This window comes from Thunnus maccoyii, chromosome 14, assembly GCF_910596095.1.
Source record: "Thunnus maccoyii chromosome 14, fThuMac1.1, whole genome shotgun sequence".
Lineage (NCBI taxonomy): Eukaryota > Metazoa > Chordata > Actinopteri > Scombriformes > Scombridae > Thunnus > Thunnus maccoyii.
Window position 1 is genome coordinate 17925124 of NC_056546.1, and position 16680 is coordinate 17941803.

A 16680-nucleotide genomic window follows, 5' to 3' on the forward strand; every position below is an offset into this window, starting at 1 on the left:
GCCGTCACAATAATGAAAACAGTTAGATTTAAATCAGTAAAGACATGTCTTAGCTTATGCAAACATTTTTTGCCTAAACATGAAACCTTACTTACAGTACCACTTTCCATTCACTTGAATGAGAAAGTGTGTCCAAAGTCTTTTGACTGGTACTGTAAGTTTTTAGAGGAATAACACAGCACTTTATTAACAAACTATTTAAAGAAATGTATTGTAAAGTGTAATGTGCATAGTATAAACGTATATAAAAAAGATTATCTGTGAATTATTTATAATATCCACTCAAAAAAAGCATTTCACTGATATTTCATAAAAAGGTATTTAATGTATATTCCAACGAGTCATAAAGCTGTATTTACAAAGATTGTAGACATGCCCGACAACACTGAACATTTTAATAAAGTTTGAACAGTAAAACTAATCTGAAAGAATTGTATTTCATAATACATGACCTTTGCTGATGTACCCACAAGTTAAAATTGTGCATGAAAGGCTCTGAAAGACAACCTTAAAAAAAAAAATGGAATTCAAATGTCACTTCATTGTTCATCACCATCAAACTCAAACCTATATACAAACACCGTCCATACACAGCAGTGGAGTGTAACACATGGGGAGATGGAGAAGTCTGATGTAATGAAGGAGCAAAGTGTGAAAAGAGATAAAGTGATGTCAGAGGAGAGGACACAATCTCCGTCTTAATGTCAGCTGTTCATCAAGCTTGTGGAGGAGCGACAGGAAGTTTTGGTTGGGGTAAATGGCTCTTTTTTGGACGACATGCCTCAGAGCGTCAGCGAGAGGGAGACGCTGCCGCAACATCAAGTATGCCAGGACCAAAGTGGACGATCGACTCATGCCCATGATGCAGTGAACCAGCACTTTTCCTGCGCAGTAGAAAGGAAAATGTGAAGGAAAATAAAGAAAAGTTAGACAGCTGATGAAAACATGTAAAGCTTTGGTGTTTTATACTTTACCGTCTTTGCTCTTTAAGGCTTTATGTATGAAGTCAGCTGCAGGTTTAAAGTACTGACTGATGTCAAAGTGGTCTGAATCTTCTGCTGGTATGCCACAGTAAACACAAGTGTTCCCATAAAAACTCTGGTCACCGATGCTGCCCTGCTTGGAGTGAGCTGCATTCAGGACATGAGTGATGCCAAGCTTACATAACGTCTTTTTATTCTGTGCTACAGCTCTGAAAAACACACAGAAAAAGACAAACACGGGAGTCATGTGAGACTCATGGTGTGTTATTACGATGCAAGTTCTGAACTTTTCAATTTCTCTCTTGCAGAGCTCACAAAGCTATCGCTCCTTCTTGCTTCAAACAATGAGACACTCACACGTTTCCTATGTACAGGTTGGGCCAGACTTCGTCCACCGGTGTGAGCTCCAGTGTGCAAGAATCCAAGATGAGCTCCAGTTTTTTAATGAGCACCAGGTCTTGTTGCTGGTTGCTCCCTGACATTCTCTCCCGGACGCAGACTGCTCCTCCTCAAACAGACCACAACACCGCTCCTGCTGTCTGTGTGTCCACTGTCCCCTCACTGCCAGAGCCGGCTCAGTGAGAGACATGAGCAGGTGGTTGTTTGAACGCTCCAAAATTAGCTCTCTGTGTTCAGTGTGTTCTCTCTGACTCCATGTAGTTATTTAACATTGCTGTTGCATTGATTGTTCTGGTCAGTGATGCCAAAGCTCCTCGGGGAGAAAAACTCTCTCTGTCGCAACTGAGGTCACACAGGGAGCAACAAGGGAGGGCAGTTGTTCAGTGTATGTGAAAGAGTAAATGGTGCAAACGGTGACAGTCTGGCATGGTATAAATGAAGACATTAAAGGACGGGTTTACAATTTTTCAAGTCTGTCCTAAAACATGAGTTAGGTGCCCAAATGAACACTGAAATAGGTTTTTCTTGCCATTCCTCCTGTTTACACTGACCATTTGAAGTTAGTTCATAATGCATTTACCATGTAAGTGGTGGCGGCCAAAATCCACATTTCTTATGCACAAAAAGTATTTTAAAGTTAATCTGAAGCTAATATGAAGCTTCAGCCGCCCAAATTAGTCATATCAAGTAGATATCTTTGAATGTTGCAGTCTTTTTAGTGCCAAATTCCCTCTTTTTGTTACTATACTTCCACTGCAGTGCAACGGGGAAACACTGTGGAGACACAAATATATACTCAGATAGAACTGTGGAAGATATCCACTTTATTTGACTAACTCAGACTCATATTAACTAAACTATTAAATAAGCTTCCCCCATCACTTACATTGTAAATGCATTATGAAGGGATCTGCTAATAATCAGTATGAACAGGAGGAATGATTACAGCAAGAAAAACATGTTTCAGTGTTCATTCAGGAACCTGACTGTTGTTTTAAGAAAAATTGTGAACCAATCCTTTAACTGCTGCTGTTCCACTACCTCAAGGACTATTCTCCTATGCATTCACTAGATGGGATTGCTCCTTGCTTTGTTTTATTTTGGCTCAGTCAACCCTTCTCTCTGCAGTTTTCTGTCTAGGCTAATAAGTTGTCGCAGGAAGCCTCTGTTGGGGAAAACCCAGCGTTTCTGTTGCACACAGCGTATAGAGGACAGAAGACTGAGGTGATGATGAATCATCAGGTAGGCTAGGACCAGAGCAGCAGAGCGACTCACACCCACAGCACAGTGCACCAACACCTTTCCTGGAGATTATAACACAAGAAGACACAAATAAGCAGAACAATTTACAGTAGCAGTTTCTTTGTAATGAGGACGGTTAGGGTCTGAAAACATGTTTGGCAGCTTACTGTACCTCCTGATGTCAGAGCCTGTTGAATGAATTCAGCGGCAGGGTAGAAGAAAGGTGAAAGGTCAAACGTCGGCAGGTCATTGGCAGGCACTCCGTAGTATTTTACTGTGGTTCCATAGAAATCATCGCTGCCTTTACAGCAGAGTTTTCCGTGTGCAGCATTCAGCACATGAGTGACGCCCAGCTGCCAGAGTCCGAGCTTGTCATGAGACATAAACCTGGTTCATAAACACCAAAAGTAACACATTAATAACAATCCACACACATAGGATAACACTTAAGTTTTTGGATCATTTACTGTGTGAGTTTTGAGAGCCACTCACTGCAACTTTTATAATGTTATTGCTGAATGTCTACTGAAAAATAGACAGTGATTTTGATTGGTTCAATGTCATTGTTGTGGGTGTGGTGTTAGTTTACAAACTGGCTCACAGAGCTGACTCTCATGGAAAGATTACTGACAATTGTCAGCTCTGCTCTGTCAATTGTCATGCAATAATCAAAATTTTGCTTTTAATCTATATTTATACTGTCAATGTTTGAAAATACGCTATATGTTTTTATATATATATGAAACAAATTTTAAGAGATTCTTATTTAAAGCACTCAACCTGCTAACATTAGATTGAGTGTGACAGAGCTTCTGGGATAAAAAACAACTCATAGCAATGATAAAATGATAAAGATTCAAATATATAATTATTTGTTAATTAATAGTCGTTAATGAGGTCAAATATACATAGGAATATGTATATACATGAAATTGCCGTGGTTTACATGGATAAGCCTGCAGGAGACGCACACTGAAAAGAACAGACAGGAGGGAGAAGAGATGAATGAAAGTAACAAATAAAGGAGAGCAAAGAAGGAAAGAGAACCAATGGAGGGAAGACAGGAGGAGAGAAGACACAGAAGAGAACGATAATAGGAGCAACTGGGGGAAGGCAAGTGTCTAAATTTGGTATTTTGGACTTGGAATGTCCCCAAATTTACTCCACAATTATGAAGATGTTGCCTTTAGATGTGATATGATGAGGTAGGTAAATAGGTTTGAAATTATTTTGTGGTGATTATATGTTTTAATTAATTATATTCACATTTCACAGTCTATTTCCCCCACCTACATCATAACTACTGAAAAAATAAATAAAATAAAATGGATGTGTGGATGTAATTTCAGTTAAACTGAATGATATTAATATATATGTAGTGTATTTTTCTGACATGCATGATGTGTTTCATGAATAAAATACACAATAGAGGGTGTCATATAGGATTTATTTGGCCATAACTTAATTTTAAATACTTTCTAAAAATGTATTTCACTGCAGGCATGTAGTCAATAACCCACTTTACCTGATATACAACACATCATACTCACATGTCTCCCAGGTACAGGTTTGGCCACACCTCATCTCCATGGCGACAGGAGCGTGGAGCCGAGTGTAAAAGCTCCTCCAGCTCCTGGAGAGATGGGGTGTCCCACGTACTCCTCGTCCTGTGTGAACTCTCCGTTGCACATGTGCACTCTTCCTCCTCTTTTGGGTCTTTGACATTTCTCTGCTCAGAGTCTTGTGTCTCACATTTCACATCTGTCACAGTGCTCATTTTTTTTAAAGTTCAAGGTATTTATACTATCTTCTTTCCCCCCAAACTAAATGCTGTCTGTTGCCTTTGCTTTGCTCTCTGAAGACGGCTGCAGCAGCGTTTTAACTTCTCTCAGCCTCTGACTGTCAAAGACAGGTGGTGCAGTTTGGCAAAGAGTCTCAGTCAAACTCTCCCTTTATGGAGATGTGTTTACATTTACATTACTGCCTGGGAAAGCTTGTTTTGTCAAATTAAAACTAAATACTCCATGGAATCCACATATTTTTTAGGCTCTAGAAAAACATAACCTGTAAATAAATCCCAGTTTTTCCTATATTTGGCCAGCAGATGCCAGTGTGCTTTAAGTAGCAGCCCTGCATTGACCACCAGCTCTTCTTTACTGGTTTTGTTTATTATTGTCTCTTCCTGTTTGCGATTTTTTTTTCCTAGGATGGCGAAGTCACGACCCGCCCTGCTCTACCTCTGATTGGCTTATCCTGATACGCTTACCTAACACTAACCAATCACACTCCTCATGCCTGAATCTAACCAATCCAACCAACGAAGGCAACCAACCAGCCAATCAGAGGCAGAGTAGGGCGGGTCGTGCTGTCGTAACCCCAGGAGAAAAACTTTGGCTTCCTGTTTGATGTTGCCTAGTTGTCAGAAGCATGTTGGCGATGAAATACTCCTACGTTTTGAGAGCAAACAGACAGCTCATCTACACCCTCTGACAGCGCACTGACAGCGGATTTTTTGGGTAAGAGAGGCAGCTACTCTTGAGTTTTACCTTTTTAAGAGAGTTTAAAACGCCAGACTCCTCTGTATGTTCCCTGTTTAACTTGTAGTCTAGTACTACTTGTTTATGTTGAGAAAATATATGTCAGATTTTCCACTGCCGTCACAAATATCTGATTTATCCACAGGATTTATAACTCTTTTGCTGAAATGTAGTAGTGTGGTGTTACATTGAAGCCCAGGGGTGAACAGACTATGAGCCCTTTGTCAAATTGTGGCTCTCTGACACACTGAAGGGCTTTCTGTCCCTCACAGCAGTGTGTCACTGCTCTGTGTGACTCACTGTAAGCCAGCCAAACAGGCTGACATAGCACTTATGAATCCCCAAGTAAAGCCACAGGCCAGAGAGGCTGCATGATGTTGCCAGTAAAATCTAAAGGGTAGTTAAAAATAAGTTATTTCTCTCCCTGCAGGATCTGACAGCAGCCAACCAGGTGAGTTTATTTAGGTTTCAGACGTGAAGATATCCAATACTGATCAGCTGATTTGCTGCATTAAATATTTGCAATATTTTGTTATAGTGGCAGCCAGCTACTGTATGGTCTGGAGCTGCAACAATTAATTGATTAATCAATTAGCTGCCAACTATTACATTAATTGCCAACTGTTTTGATGATTGATTAATTGTTTTGAGTCTTTTTCTTTAGAGATAAAAAGTTTTCAGAATCCAGCTTCTCAAATGTGAATATATTCTGGTTTCTTCAGTCTTTTATGACAGTAAACTGAATATCTTTGAACTGTGGACACAACAAGACATTTGAGGACGTCACCTTGGGCTCTGGGAAACTATTTTCACTATTTTCTGACATTGTATGGACCAAACAACTAATCAATTAATCAAGAAAATAATCAACAAATTAGTTGATAATGAAAATAATCGTTAGGTGCAGCCCTAGTATGATCTGCATTATTGATGGTAAACAGCAACTTTCAGTAAGTCTGAACATCGGGAATCAAAGATGGCAGACGTGACATCATATAAAGTGGGACTGTTAATCTTAGGATAATGTTGTTTTTAAGAAAAAAAAATATTTTAAAAAATGATAGTTTTTTAGAAATAAATTATAAGCAATGTGGAAATGACAAGAGATTCCTTCATTTAAGAAAGGTGAGAAAAGTGTTACAACATGTAAGACAATAACAGGACATTTAAACTGTGTGATAGATGAGATATTGCTTTTTATCGCAACTAACAAATATTTTCATTATCGGTTAATCTTTCGATTTTTTTCTTGATTATTCAATTGATCAATAAAATATCAGACAACAGTGTAAAATGTCCACTACAATGTCCTTGAGCACATGGTGGCATCATTAAATGTCTTGTTTTGTCCAAAACCCGTAATATTGAATTCACTATCATGTAAGAACAAGACAAGCAGCAAATTCTCACATCTAAGAACTGGGAACCATCAAATCTTTGGCGTTTTTTCCTAAAAAATTACCTAAGCAATTAATCAATAGATGCCACAGTAGTTGCAGATTAATTTTCTTTCGATCGACTAATTGATGAATCAACTAATTGTTGCAGCTTTACACAATACTGATAATATTTTCAGTTGTTTGAGCAAAAACAGCAAACTTTTGAGGCTTCTGTGATTGTTGACTTACATTATGTGAAACTGAAGATGTCATCTTGATCTCTGGGAAACATCAATGGCAATTTTCACAACTTTCTGACATTCTACAGACCCAACAACTTTCCTTTTTAATCTTGAAATAACTGGCAAATTAATTAATAATGATAATCATAATTTGCAGCCTTAATTTTTAAGTATTTCCCAGAGGCAGTGTACAGTTATCTCAAGTTTCTCTTGAATCTTTTGCCTTAATCTAAAGTAATCATAGAGGAGATCTACACAGTTTATAATTCTGCTCAAGCAATTACTGTAACTTTTGAATATTGACCATCTATCAAAATATAACATACATCTATATTTATCTTATCATTGTGGTGTTCTTCTGATAAGTCTAATACCTAAAAACGCAGCGACGTCTCATCCATTACTGATAACTGAAACCTGCTTACTCAGGTTATTATTACATCTGTATCTTCTGTCCAATCAGCTTGTAAAATGTTGATGAAATTCAGCTGTGACCAGTAGTACAGTCATGTTGTCCTGAGACCTTTGGAGCAGCAGGGAGGAACAGTGTTGAGCTTATCAGCAGGTCAAAGGGCAGTGAGAGAAAAAGAGAAGACAGCAGCGTGTTTCATCAGTGTGTGAGTCCGTCTGTTGGAGAGGAGGAACCCGTGATGGTGACTGTTCTGTTTCTTATTATGAAATTTAGTCGTCTGTGGAACAGAGCGCATAGTTACGCTCAGTTAGCTTGAATTCCTGTTTGTTTGTTTAGGTTTGACACACAGACGGCTGGCCTGCTTAATGTGGATCAGGGTGTCAGTGCATACTTATACTGTAAGCCACCGCTCTACTGCACAGTCACTGACCTGGACTCAGACGATGATGTAATAGCACTAAGTAGCCAGCAGTGTGTAATGCGAGGTCACAAAGAAGCTGCTCTTCAGCTAAGAATGGGAGGATATAAGATTTTATCTTATAACGGGATAAAAGCATTCAAGATAATTTAATCGTGGTGAATTTCCTTTATCAGGAGAATCATGAATGTCCTCACATGAGTGACTTGAAAGAGTTGTCCTGCTCACTGACGTACACTCCTTGATTTCCTGATTTATTTTGAATTGCCATTTGCCACAAGGTGGAGCCCGAATCTTACCATTTATTCGTCACTGTGGATGAAGGCTCGGAATGTGGTGTTTGGATATCAGGTTGATAGGTAGATTCTTTTTATTAATAATCTCATTGTCATTACTTGCTGGGTGTTGGGGAGAGTCCGAATCTGTCCTTGTTGGTTTTTCACTAAAAAAGGAATACCTCCACCCCCAAAAAAGATGTGTCCTATGATGCTATTGTTTCTTAAGAAAATGTATGTAAATATCAAGTGATTCCAGTATGTAACATTTCTGCCATTGGCCTGCCTTCACAGTGTGTGTCAGTGACTGTTCTATAGTGCTGAAATGATTAGTCTAGTAATTGATTAATCAATTAAGCTACTTTTCTGTTGATTTAAGCTTCTCATATGTGAGGATCTGCTGCTTTTCTTGGTTTTATATGATTGTAAATTTAATACTTTTTGGGTTGTTGGTTGGATAAAACAAGTAACTTCAAGGCATCCCTGAGTTCTGGGAAACAGTGGCAGACAGTTTTGACTATTTTTATAGATTAAATGATTAATCAAATAATTGAAAAGATGGTAAAATATTCATTAGTTGCAGCCCATTGAAGAAATGACACTCATCCTTTGCAGATGTTTGCTGGAGTGGTTTGTAACACTACAGTAGTACACAGTGAGCTAACAGATGAGAGAGAGAGAGAGAGAGAGTGTGTGTTTGAGTAGGGAAAACACACACAAAACAAAGACAGTGGAGCTCATTTACACAATACAGTACACAGTAAGTGGTTGCGATCAATAGCATTCAAATTAAATAGTACTTCCAGAGCAGTTTTGCATTCAAACAATAGGACCAACAATGACAGTAAGACAGTAATGAAATCAAGTGATGAAAACGCAGTGGAGGAGGCAGCTCAATTATCTGTTGTTAGAGAGATTTTACAGAAGGCTTTGATCAGTTTTATGCTCATTTAAGTCTTTTTGATGACATCACTTTGTCTCTGGTTGCATCCTAAATTGTGCGCTTGACCATCTACATTATTTTAATCTTCAGGAAGTCCTGCTGTATGTGACTTAACACAGTACATGTCTGTATCTGCAGTGGCATGGCATCGTCAGAGGACAGTGTAAGCACCTGGAGCTGTAAGCAGGTGGCCCAGTGGCTGCAGGAAGAAGGTTTCGGGGAGTATGTGGAGCTACTGTGCACACAGCACCGCCTGGACGGCCCCAGCCTGCTGGCTCTGACTGAGGCCGACCTGCGCGGGCCTCCGCTGGGCCTCACCGTGCTGGGAGACATCAAGAGGCTGACCTTAGCCCTCCGCCGGCTCCAGAGACGGAACCAGGCCCAGCTGGAGGAGCTGGGTCTCCAGCCTGCAGATAGCCTCGCTGCTGCTGGGCTGTCGCTTGGTGCTGCGAGGGTGGAGTGGAGCTGTGACGGAGCTGACAGGAGGTGTAATGGAGGTGATCGCTTGTGTAATGGGACTGAGCTGCGCCTGAGGAATGGGGATAGATCTGGATATGGTTCAGGAGCCGTCTTGTGTCATATGCACTCCAACGGGAGGTGTAGGCAGCACCTGGCTGGCAGATTGGACCCAGAGGTCTGGAAGACAGTCATCAGTTCCATATATGTGTTCTTTGTGTTTGGATTCACATCATTCGTCATGGTCATCGTACATGAGCGTGTCCCAGACATGAGGACATATCCACCACTACCTGACATATTTCTGGACAGGTATAAGCTGCATATGTTCTGCACAAGGGCATAGATATGGGTACGGATGGTCGGGACATGTCTAGCTGCTTTAACTCCACATAATGTTAACAGTAAGATCTCTGCAAAGTTGCCAGGTTTGTGTGTTTTTGTGTGCGCTATTATGATAAAGAGTGAAAGAGAAGGATATGGGGGATACTTGACTTGATTATCTGGCAACCCTCAACTTGAAGCTGTACGCATTGTTGACTAGCAGCAGCAGTAACAGAGTTGGTGAGGTGGAGAATCGGTTAGTTTTTATAGTTTAAACGTTCCAAACATCACAGAATTGAAAATGACTTCACTGGACAAAACTAAGATCATTTGATATTATATTTAATTTCAGGCTTTAGGTGTCATTAGCTAATGTGTGATTGTTGCTCAGACATGCTGTTTAATTAAACTATTTTATTACTGTTGGTGAAAATTCCTCCCAAAAGCAAATAAAGACATCTGGTCCTTTTTAATGAAGAACCAAAGTGTCAGTAACAGTTGAGCTAAGTTAATAAACATTAATCTTTGAGATTTTCCATGAGTGGATCAGGAGCAGAGTTACTATTGTATATGTCTCATTAAGCATGAACATTATCTTTAAGTTAAATTAGCCACAGCTTGATCTGTTTGTGACTGTCAGGCATCATTTTATTATCAAAATCCTGTCAGCAGCAGCCTGAGCAGCACAGAGACACACAGACAGGTGAGCTGCAGCCTCTCAGGTGAACTCTGATCTCATAGTAGAAAGATGTAGCCATAAGCTCAGTTGAGTAAAAAATAACACAAAGAGAAGTTTTTGGGATGATTTAAAGATAGGTTTGAGCATCACTGTCATGAAACTCTTGAGTTGAAAGAAGTACAGAGTCTCAGGTGAGGTTTGAAAATACAGCAGCGAGTTATAGAGCAGCACATTACCTACTGCTTTCTATACATTTATTTTATTGTAACAGTTTATGATATGTTATTTTAAAATTAATTTATTTATTTAATTCTCAGATTTATATTTAAGTAGCCTATCGATAGAATAAAATGTAAAAATCTGAGAAAAAATCATGATATAAGTCCAGTTTCAGGTAAGTCAGCAAATGCATATTCAGTAAAGTAACAGTTTGCAGAGTCAAGCTCTTTTTGTGTGTATGCGTGTGCACAGCTGTGCCTAAAAAAAAAAAAAAAAAAAAAGAGAAAAGAGAATGACAGAGAGCAAGTACACACACACGCACACATTTTGGCTATCCGACAAAAAATGTCCCTTCCAAAGTTAAAACCAAACCTACGCCCTTCTGTGTTTGCTTGAAGGAAGTGTTTTACACTGATAAACCCCAGTAAATATGTGCTTTAAGATCTCATGTTGAGCAACTACCCACACTCCATAGTTCACCTATACATTCTCTTTGTATCTAATCTACACACTGATACAGATGTTTCTGTAATCTTTACAGTGTTCCCAGAATCCCTTGGGCTTTTGCAATGGCTGAAGCCTGTGGCCTCATCCTGTGTTATATGTTGCTGTTGATCCTGCTGCTTCACAAACACAGGTAGCCCACAGTTTCATCTAAAACCACATCACTGCTAAATTACAAATTACATTTTTAACACTTTATGAAGTACCTGGAAAAGAAAAGTTGTGAATATTCTGAACATATTTTTCAGATAAACCCTATTTTGTCTTTATTTTAGGTCCATTCTCTTCAGGCGGCTGTGTTCTTTGATGGGAACTGTATTTTTGCTGCGTTGCTGCACCATGTTTGTCACCTCGCTCTCTGTGCCAGGGCAGCACCTGAAGTGTGCCAGTAAGGTGGGATGAACACACATAAGATTAGATGGCACCTTACAGCTTATTGTTGACTCAGCATTACTGCATGATTCATGGCGTGGCTGATAACTAGAGTCGCTTATCCCCAGACATACGGAGATACCTTGCAAAAGATACAGAGGGCACTAGCGATATGGAGCGGATTTGGGATGACTCTGACTGGCGTCCAAACATGTGGAGATTACATGTTCAGCGGACACACGGTTGTCATCACAATGCTCAACTTTTTTGTGACCGAATGTGAGTGTACTGCATGTTTATATAGTATACATAATATGTGTGAGCTTTATGAAAGGATAAGGCCGGCATTATTCCAAAAGTTTAAATCTTAAACAAATGTGATGAAACACCAAAACAAACAGGGTGTTAGTTTGTCGTTAAATATTTTCTGACTTCCCCGCCCTGTCTGTGGTACTCCACCCGAAGTCCATCTGTTCCTACTGAAGACAAGTTTTGACATGTCTTTAATGATTTTTGGACACCACTGGAGGTCTTTGGCACAGAGGAATTAGCTAAATCAGACTTTGGATAGACAAATAAAGATAAAACTTGTTAGTAGGATCGATTCATTGCTGGTTTTGGCCTTTTTTAGGTTTATTCATATATTATTCCTTCAGCTTCATCCTTAAATTATCCATTTTAATTGCAGACACTCCACGAACCTGGAATCTGATTCACACCATCTCCTGGGTGTTAAACCTGTTTGGGATTTTCTTCATCCTGGCGGCTCATGAACACTACTCCATCGACGTATTCATTGCCTTCTACATCACTACCCGCCTCTTCCTCTACTACCACACTTTAGCCAACACCCGTGCCTACCAGCATAGCCGGAGGGCGCGCATTTGGTTCCCCATGTTCTCCTTCTTTGAATGCAATGTGAATGGACCTGTCCCCAACCAGTACCACTGGCCCTTCAGTAAACCTGCCTTCATGAAAACTCTGATTGGGTAGAGAGTATTTTCAACAGGACTGAGCATGGACTGTAATATTGAAGCCTGAATGAGAAACTTTTTACCTAAGATGCTGCTTTCGATCTCTGAATGGTTGTAAATTTATTATCTGGGATTTTTTCTTTTTCTCATTTGTAGAAATTGGTTATCTTTATTTTGGCAACTAATCATGACATTTTGGAAGTTAGATGAGAAAATTAATACTACTCATATGTGTCTGTTGAATATGAAGCTACAGTCAGGGGACAGTTAGCGTAGCTTAGCTTAAAACCTGAAGCAGGGGGAAACTGCTGGCCTGGCTCTGACAAAAGGTAAAATCCACCTACCAGCATCTCTATAACTCACTAATTAACAAGTTATAACTTGTTTTGTTTAATCTCTACAAAACTGGCAGTGTAATGGATCAGGGTGTCGGTCAAAACAGACATTTTGTGACTGCGGGCAGTCACTGCTCCTAGGCAAGAAATAGTTTGGCACATAGCTCAGAAATTGTTGTTTTACACTTACATTTTTATATGGATTAAAAAAAATAGATGTAATGGGTTTATTATTGAGCTTTAGAGGTTCTAGTAGGTGGATTTTGTTATCTGGAGTGCCCCGCTAGCTGTTTCCTGCAAGCTGTTTCCCTCTGCTTCCAGTCTTTATGCTAAGCTAAGCTAACAGGCAGCAGGCACCACCTTCATGTCTAAAGGATATATATGGGTGGTATTGATCCTCTCATCTCACTCTCAGTAAAAAAAAAGCAAATAAGAGTATTTTCCAAACTATTCTTTTAAAATTTATTTGCACACTGCCAACTCAAACAAAGAATTGTGGTTTATTTGGGGACTGAAAGCTGCAGGTACTGATAATTTCCCAGACAGAGGACTAAAGGAGATCAGACGTGTAATGCCTTAAAGTGATCATTTTTAATCATTTATGCTCCACTTTGGTGATATTTAAAGTTCATGGGGGGGGGGTTGGGTTGTTAGTCTTGCTCAACATTTATAATAATAAACTGTATGGGTTTCACACAGCTATAATGTAGTTGTCACCTTATGGGAGTCATTATGGTGACGAGTAAAATGTTGTCTTGCTGTAAAGAGATTTCACACCTGTTTGGTAACAACCACCAAAGGAGTTTCTTTTGATATGCAACAGGAAAAACACTTCCTGTTCTCTCTACTGAAAGAGAACAAAAAGTCACTTAGAAAACAAATGTTTTTTTTTTCATTTTCACTTTATGAACTTAACTCTACAGTTGTGTTGTGTGAAATAATGTCACCGTTGGGATGGTTTATTTATATATACAGTAGCAGTCAAAAGTTTGGACACACTTTCCCATTCATTTGAATGAGAAAGTCTGCCAAAACTTTTGACTGCTACTGTATATTCATCGTTAAACTCAACCAAATATCTGAACGTTTATTGTAATGTTCAATTTTGCCAATTAGCCCTTATGTTATGTATAATGATTCCTTTGTCCCAATTTGATGTTTTGTTATAGTTTTTATCTTCCTATTTCTTCCTTTTTTTCTACAGTTTAATTATGTCATGAGTACAGAGTGAGTTTTCCTCTGTTGCACAGTACAAAGACTGACTTTTGAATTATCACAGCTGTTGACAAACAGATAGCAAAGCTTCAAAAGTTTATATTGTTTACTATGTCATAGTTGATCCAAACTATATATTTTTAATAATTGTTTACAATTTGTGGCTTTATTTGCAATGCAAGTGATCTATTGCTGCCTTTTGGCTCAACAATGAAGGTTTACAGAGAAGGAAACAGTTTTTATATTTCTAACTGACTGTTTCCTTGGCTGCTTTTTCACTAACGTATTTCTTTTTTGCATTTGTTAAATAAAGTTGATTTTGAATATAATTTTAAAAATCTAGTTTCCTCGTGAGTTTGTCAATTTTAGAAAGAATCTTTCATGGGGGAAATTGATTCAGAGAGGTGTGTTTTTATAAGCAGTATCAACATAACCTGCACACCCAACCTTCCCACCCTTAAGCAAATATCCGATAATAGCCACTTCCTTGTGAAAAAAGCTTTCAATAAAGATATGTGGCAGTGAACACTTGAATATAAAGGCATCACTTAAGAGTTCTCACACACATCAGCCTCCTGACTCAATCACATCACATCTCATGATGGTGAGTATTTCATGGACTTACGTTCATATTCACTGGACTTTTTTAAATTTAAAAATGCAATGTAAATCTATATATAGTATATATTAGGCTTTAAAGATGTCATTGCTGTCAGAGTGTATTCCAATTTTTTGCCAACATTTGAAGTAACATTCAAGTGCATAGTTAAGCTTTATGCCATTATGTTTTATGAAATTGCTGTAAGATTATTATGACTATACCATTTATCAAATCAATATTCATGGTAGAAATAGTAACAGCTTTGCCTTTTTTAAAATACAGCTTGAACTTTTAAATGAAGGGTTGAAATCAGTGCGTGAACCAAAAACAGAAATGTAGTACATTAGTATACGAGGTTAATGATGATTCCTCATTATAATTATTAAGATAATTACACATACTAAAAAACAGCATATAATGTGACTTTTAAGACACATTTAGTCAGTTTTGCTTAATATAAGCTGTAATTCTGTCAATCAGTACAAATGTATAAATCTTATTTTTACATATGTTGCAGGCAATTTTGTAAATTATACAAATTTTGTATAATTTTGTATAATATTACTTCATTTGGAATAATGACAAATTATCCAAAGATGCTTGCAAATAGCTGCAATACTGAAGTCTATGACAGCAGGGTTTTTTTCTCCATGGGTTTTCGGTCTATTTCACATCATTTTATTTTATTTATTTACTTAACCTTTATTTAACCAGGAGAGTCTCATTGAGATTAAGAATCTCCTTTTCAAGGGAGACCTGGCCAAAAACATATATTTACAGACAGAAAACAAAAAAGGAGACAAATTTTTAAAAAGCAACAAGCATAAGGAATCTCACATTTCAAAAGAGGAATTTTGAGGAATCAGTTGTGTCACCAGGTAAATAAATAACATTTACATCCTAGAGAATCTGCCTCTAATTCTTTCATTTTGTATTTAAATGCATTTAATTAATTTGATGAGTTTCAAGTCATTCTTCAACGTATTCCATGCAGAGGGTGCAGAATACACAAATGCCATTTTTCCAATATCCGCACAGACATTTGGGACATAAGGGGGTTGGCTGAGGTTTGCTGTTATTTTTATGTGAACATTATCGGACAACCAAAGCATGAATAAAATCTACACGTTCTCTTTCAATGTTCAAGATATTTTAAAAGGATGTGTTGATGAAGTTAATTTAGGAAAATTGCCTACATACAGTATGACTACTGAGACTATACAACATGCACACTGATGTCCTTTTGTTTACTCTTTCAGGCTTCCCTCCGTGTATTTGTTTGTCTGCTGGGACTGGTTGTCCTGTGCGACTCTTACTGCTTCTTTCAGGGTTTAGAGATCAAAGATCTGAACAACCCTCCAAAAGGTGAGTTGATACGACCACGGCTGGCTGAAGTGTGACACAGCAGCAGCAGCATGGTGATAGATTTGGTGAGATGGAAACTTTTCTCTGTTACATTTGACAGAAGGGGGACAAATAAGTCCGTCTTTATCTGTCCAAGTGTTCCAGCTGAATGCATCATCCAGATGTTGTGTGTTTACTTAACACCAGCCAGCTGACTTAAAACTTATCAAAACCACACCTATGCACACATTGATACACACTCACACACAATTAGTCACCACCACAAATTTATCAGAGCGTAATAAGTGGGTCACCAGCTCCTCTGAACTGTGTTTTGATTTCTTTACATGTAGGGTGTGTGGATATGGAAGGAAAGATGCGTAATTTTGGCTCTGAATGGGTGAAGGACTGCAATGAATGCTCTTGTACGGAGGAGGGTATGAGCTGCTGTAGCCGGTAAGATTTTCATGCTTCAATTTGTAATCATTACATTATTTTTGCAAACTCCATTCTCCATTCTCGAGGCTTCTAATCTGCACACTCATTTTAAGAAGGCCTTTCATTACATCTGAGGATAATTTTCTTTCCTTATGTCTCTTAGGATCCCCAGTGCAAGCACCGTCAACGTTCCTGATGAGTGTGAGCTGCTTGTGGATAAGGAGGCTTGCACTGCCAAAGTGGTGATGAAGGCAGACAAGACAAGAGAGTGCAACCCTAACTGAGAGCACTGCAGAGTGACCTCTACAGACTTGCTGAATTTGGAATAATTCTGTTTTATGTTCTTTTTTGGTTCATGGTGTGTGCATACAGTAAATTCATGTATTATC

The 16680-nt window shown here is 38.6% G+C and overlaps 4 protein-coding genes across 8 annotated transcripts; 2 read left to right on the forward strand and 2 right to left on the reverse strand.

The window, feature by feature from the left end:
- Positions 1-305: 305 nt before the first annotated feature.
- On the reverse strand, positions 306-1889 carry zgc:153981 (dual specificity protein phosphatase family protein). The gene is made up of 3 exons (XM_042433201.1): positions 1341-1889; positions 975-1192; positions 306-884 (listed from the first exon to the last, which is right to left on the reverse strand). The coding sequence occupies exons 1-3, from the start codon at positions 1463-1465 to the stop codon at positions 673-675; spliced, it is 555 nt and encodes a 184-aa protein (XP_042289135.1). The 5' UTR covers positions 1466-1889; the 3' UTR covers positions 306-672.
- LOC121911582 (dual specificity protein phosphatase 13-like) lies at positions 1656-4771 on the reverse strand. Of its 2 annotated transcripts, XR_006099897.1 has the most exons (4): positions 4175-4771; positions 2797-3011; positions 2424-2686; positions 1656-1724 (listed from the first exon to the last, which is right to left on the reverse strand). XR_006099897.1 is itself a non-coding variant. In XM_042433197.1 (3 exons), exons 1-3 carry the CDS (start codon positions 4399-4401, stop codon positions 2478-2480), a joined length of 651 nt encoding a protein of 216 aa, XP_042289131.1. In that variant the 5' UTR covers positions 4402-4771; the 3' UTR covers positions 2377-2477. The 2 variants fall into 2 exon arrangements, 1 of the variants encoding a protein (XP_042289131.1); XM_042433197.1 differs by lacking the exon at positions 1656-1724 and having other exon boundaries at positions 2377-2686.
- Positions 4772-5011: 240 nt separating this feature from the next.
- LOC121911559 (sphingomyelin synthase-related protein 1-like) lies at positions 5012-15851 on the forward strand. Of its 4 annotated transcripts, none has more exons than XR_006099893.1 (7): positions 5013-5140; positions 8969-9598; positions 11050-11145; positions 11288-11405; positions 11513-11663; positions 12073-12687; positions 15769-15851. XR_006099893.1 is itself a non-coding variant. In XM_042433161.1 (7 exons), exons 3-7 carry the CDS (start codon positions 8973-8975, stop codon positions 12375-12377), a joined length of 1296 nt encoding a protein of 431 aa, XP_042289095.1. In that variant the 5' UTR covers positions 5013-5140; positions 5592-5612; positions 8969-8972; the 3' UTR covers positions 12378-14047. The 4 variants fall into 4 exon arrangements, 3 of the variants coding, with proteins under 3 accessions (XP_042289096.1, XP_042289095.1, XP_042289094.1); XM_042433161.1 differs by lacking the exon at positions 15769-15851 and adding an exon at positions 5592-5612 and having other exon boundaries at positions 12073-14047; XM_042433162.1 differs by lacking the exon at positions 15769-15851 and having other exon boundaries at positions 5012-5140; positions 8921-9598; positions 12073-14047.
- On the forward strand, positions 14507-16575 carry LOC121912147 (beta-microseminoprotein). The gene is made up of 4 exons (XM_042434238.1): positions 14507-14512; positions 15769-15874; positions 16207-16309; positions 16455-16575. Exons 1-4 carry the CDS (start codon positions 14507-14509, stop codon positions 16573-16575), a joined length of 336 nt encoding a protein of 111 aa, XP_042290172.1.
- Positions 16576-16680: the final 105 nt, after the last annotated feature.

Coding starts and splice junctions, on each gene's coding strand:
- LOC121911582 (XM_042433197.1), bottom strand. CDS start 4,401: ATGAGCACTGTGACAGATGTGAAATGTGAGACACAAGACTCTGAGCAG. Junction 3,012..4,174: donor AACCTGTACCTGGGAGACAT/GTGAGTATGATG, acceptor TTTATGAACCAG/GTTTATGTCTCATGACAAGC. Junction 2,687..2,796: donor ACAGGCTCTGACATCAGGAG/GTACAGTAAGCT, acceptor TATAATCTCCAG/GAAAGGTGTTGGTGCACTGT.
- LOC121911559 (XM_042433162.1), top strand. CDS start 8,973: ATGGCATCGTCAGAGGACAGTGTAAGCACCTGGAGCTGTAAGCAGGTG. Junction 9,599..11,049: donor CCTGACATATTTCTGGACAG/GTATAAGCTGCA, acceptor TAATCTTTACAG/TGTTCCCAGAATCCCTTGGG. Junction 11,664..12,072: donor CAACTTTTTTGTGACCGAAT/GTGAGTGTACTG, acceptor TTTTAATTGCAG/ACACTCCACGAACCTGGAAT.
- LOC121912147 (XM_042434238.1), top strand. Junction 15,875..16,206: donor TCTGAACAACCCTCCAAAAG/GTGAGTTGATAC, acceptor CTTTACATGTAG/GGTGTGTGGATATGGAAGGA. Junction 16,310..16,454: donor GGTATGAGCTGCTGTAGCCG/GTAAGATTTTCA, acceptor TATGTCTCTTAG/GATCCCCAGTGCAAGCACCG.
- zgc:153981 (XM_042433201.1), bottom strand. CDS start 1,465: ATGTCAGGGAGCAACCAGCAACAAGACCTGGTGCTCATTAAAAAACTG. Junction 1,193..1,340: donor AACCTGTACATAGGAAACGT/GTGAGTGTCTCA, acceptor TGTGTTTTTCAG/AGCTGTAGCACAGAATAAAA. Junction 885..974: donor AGCCTTAAAGAGCAAAGACG/GTAAAGTATAAA, acceptor TCTACTGCGCAG/GAAAAGTGCTGGTTCACTGC.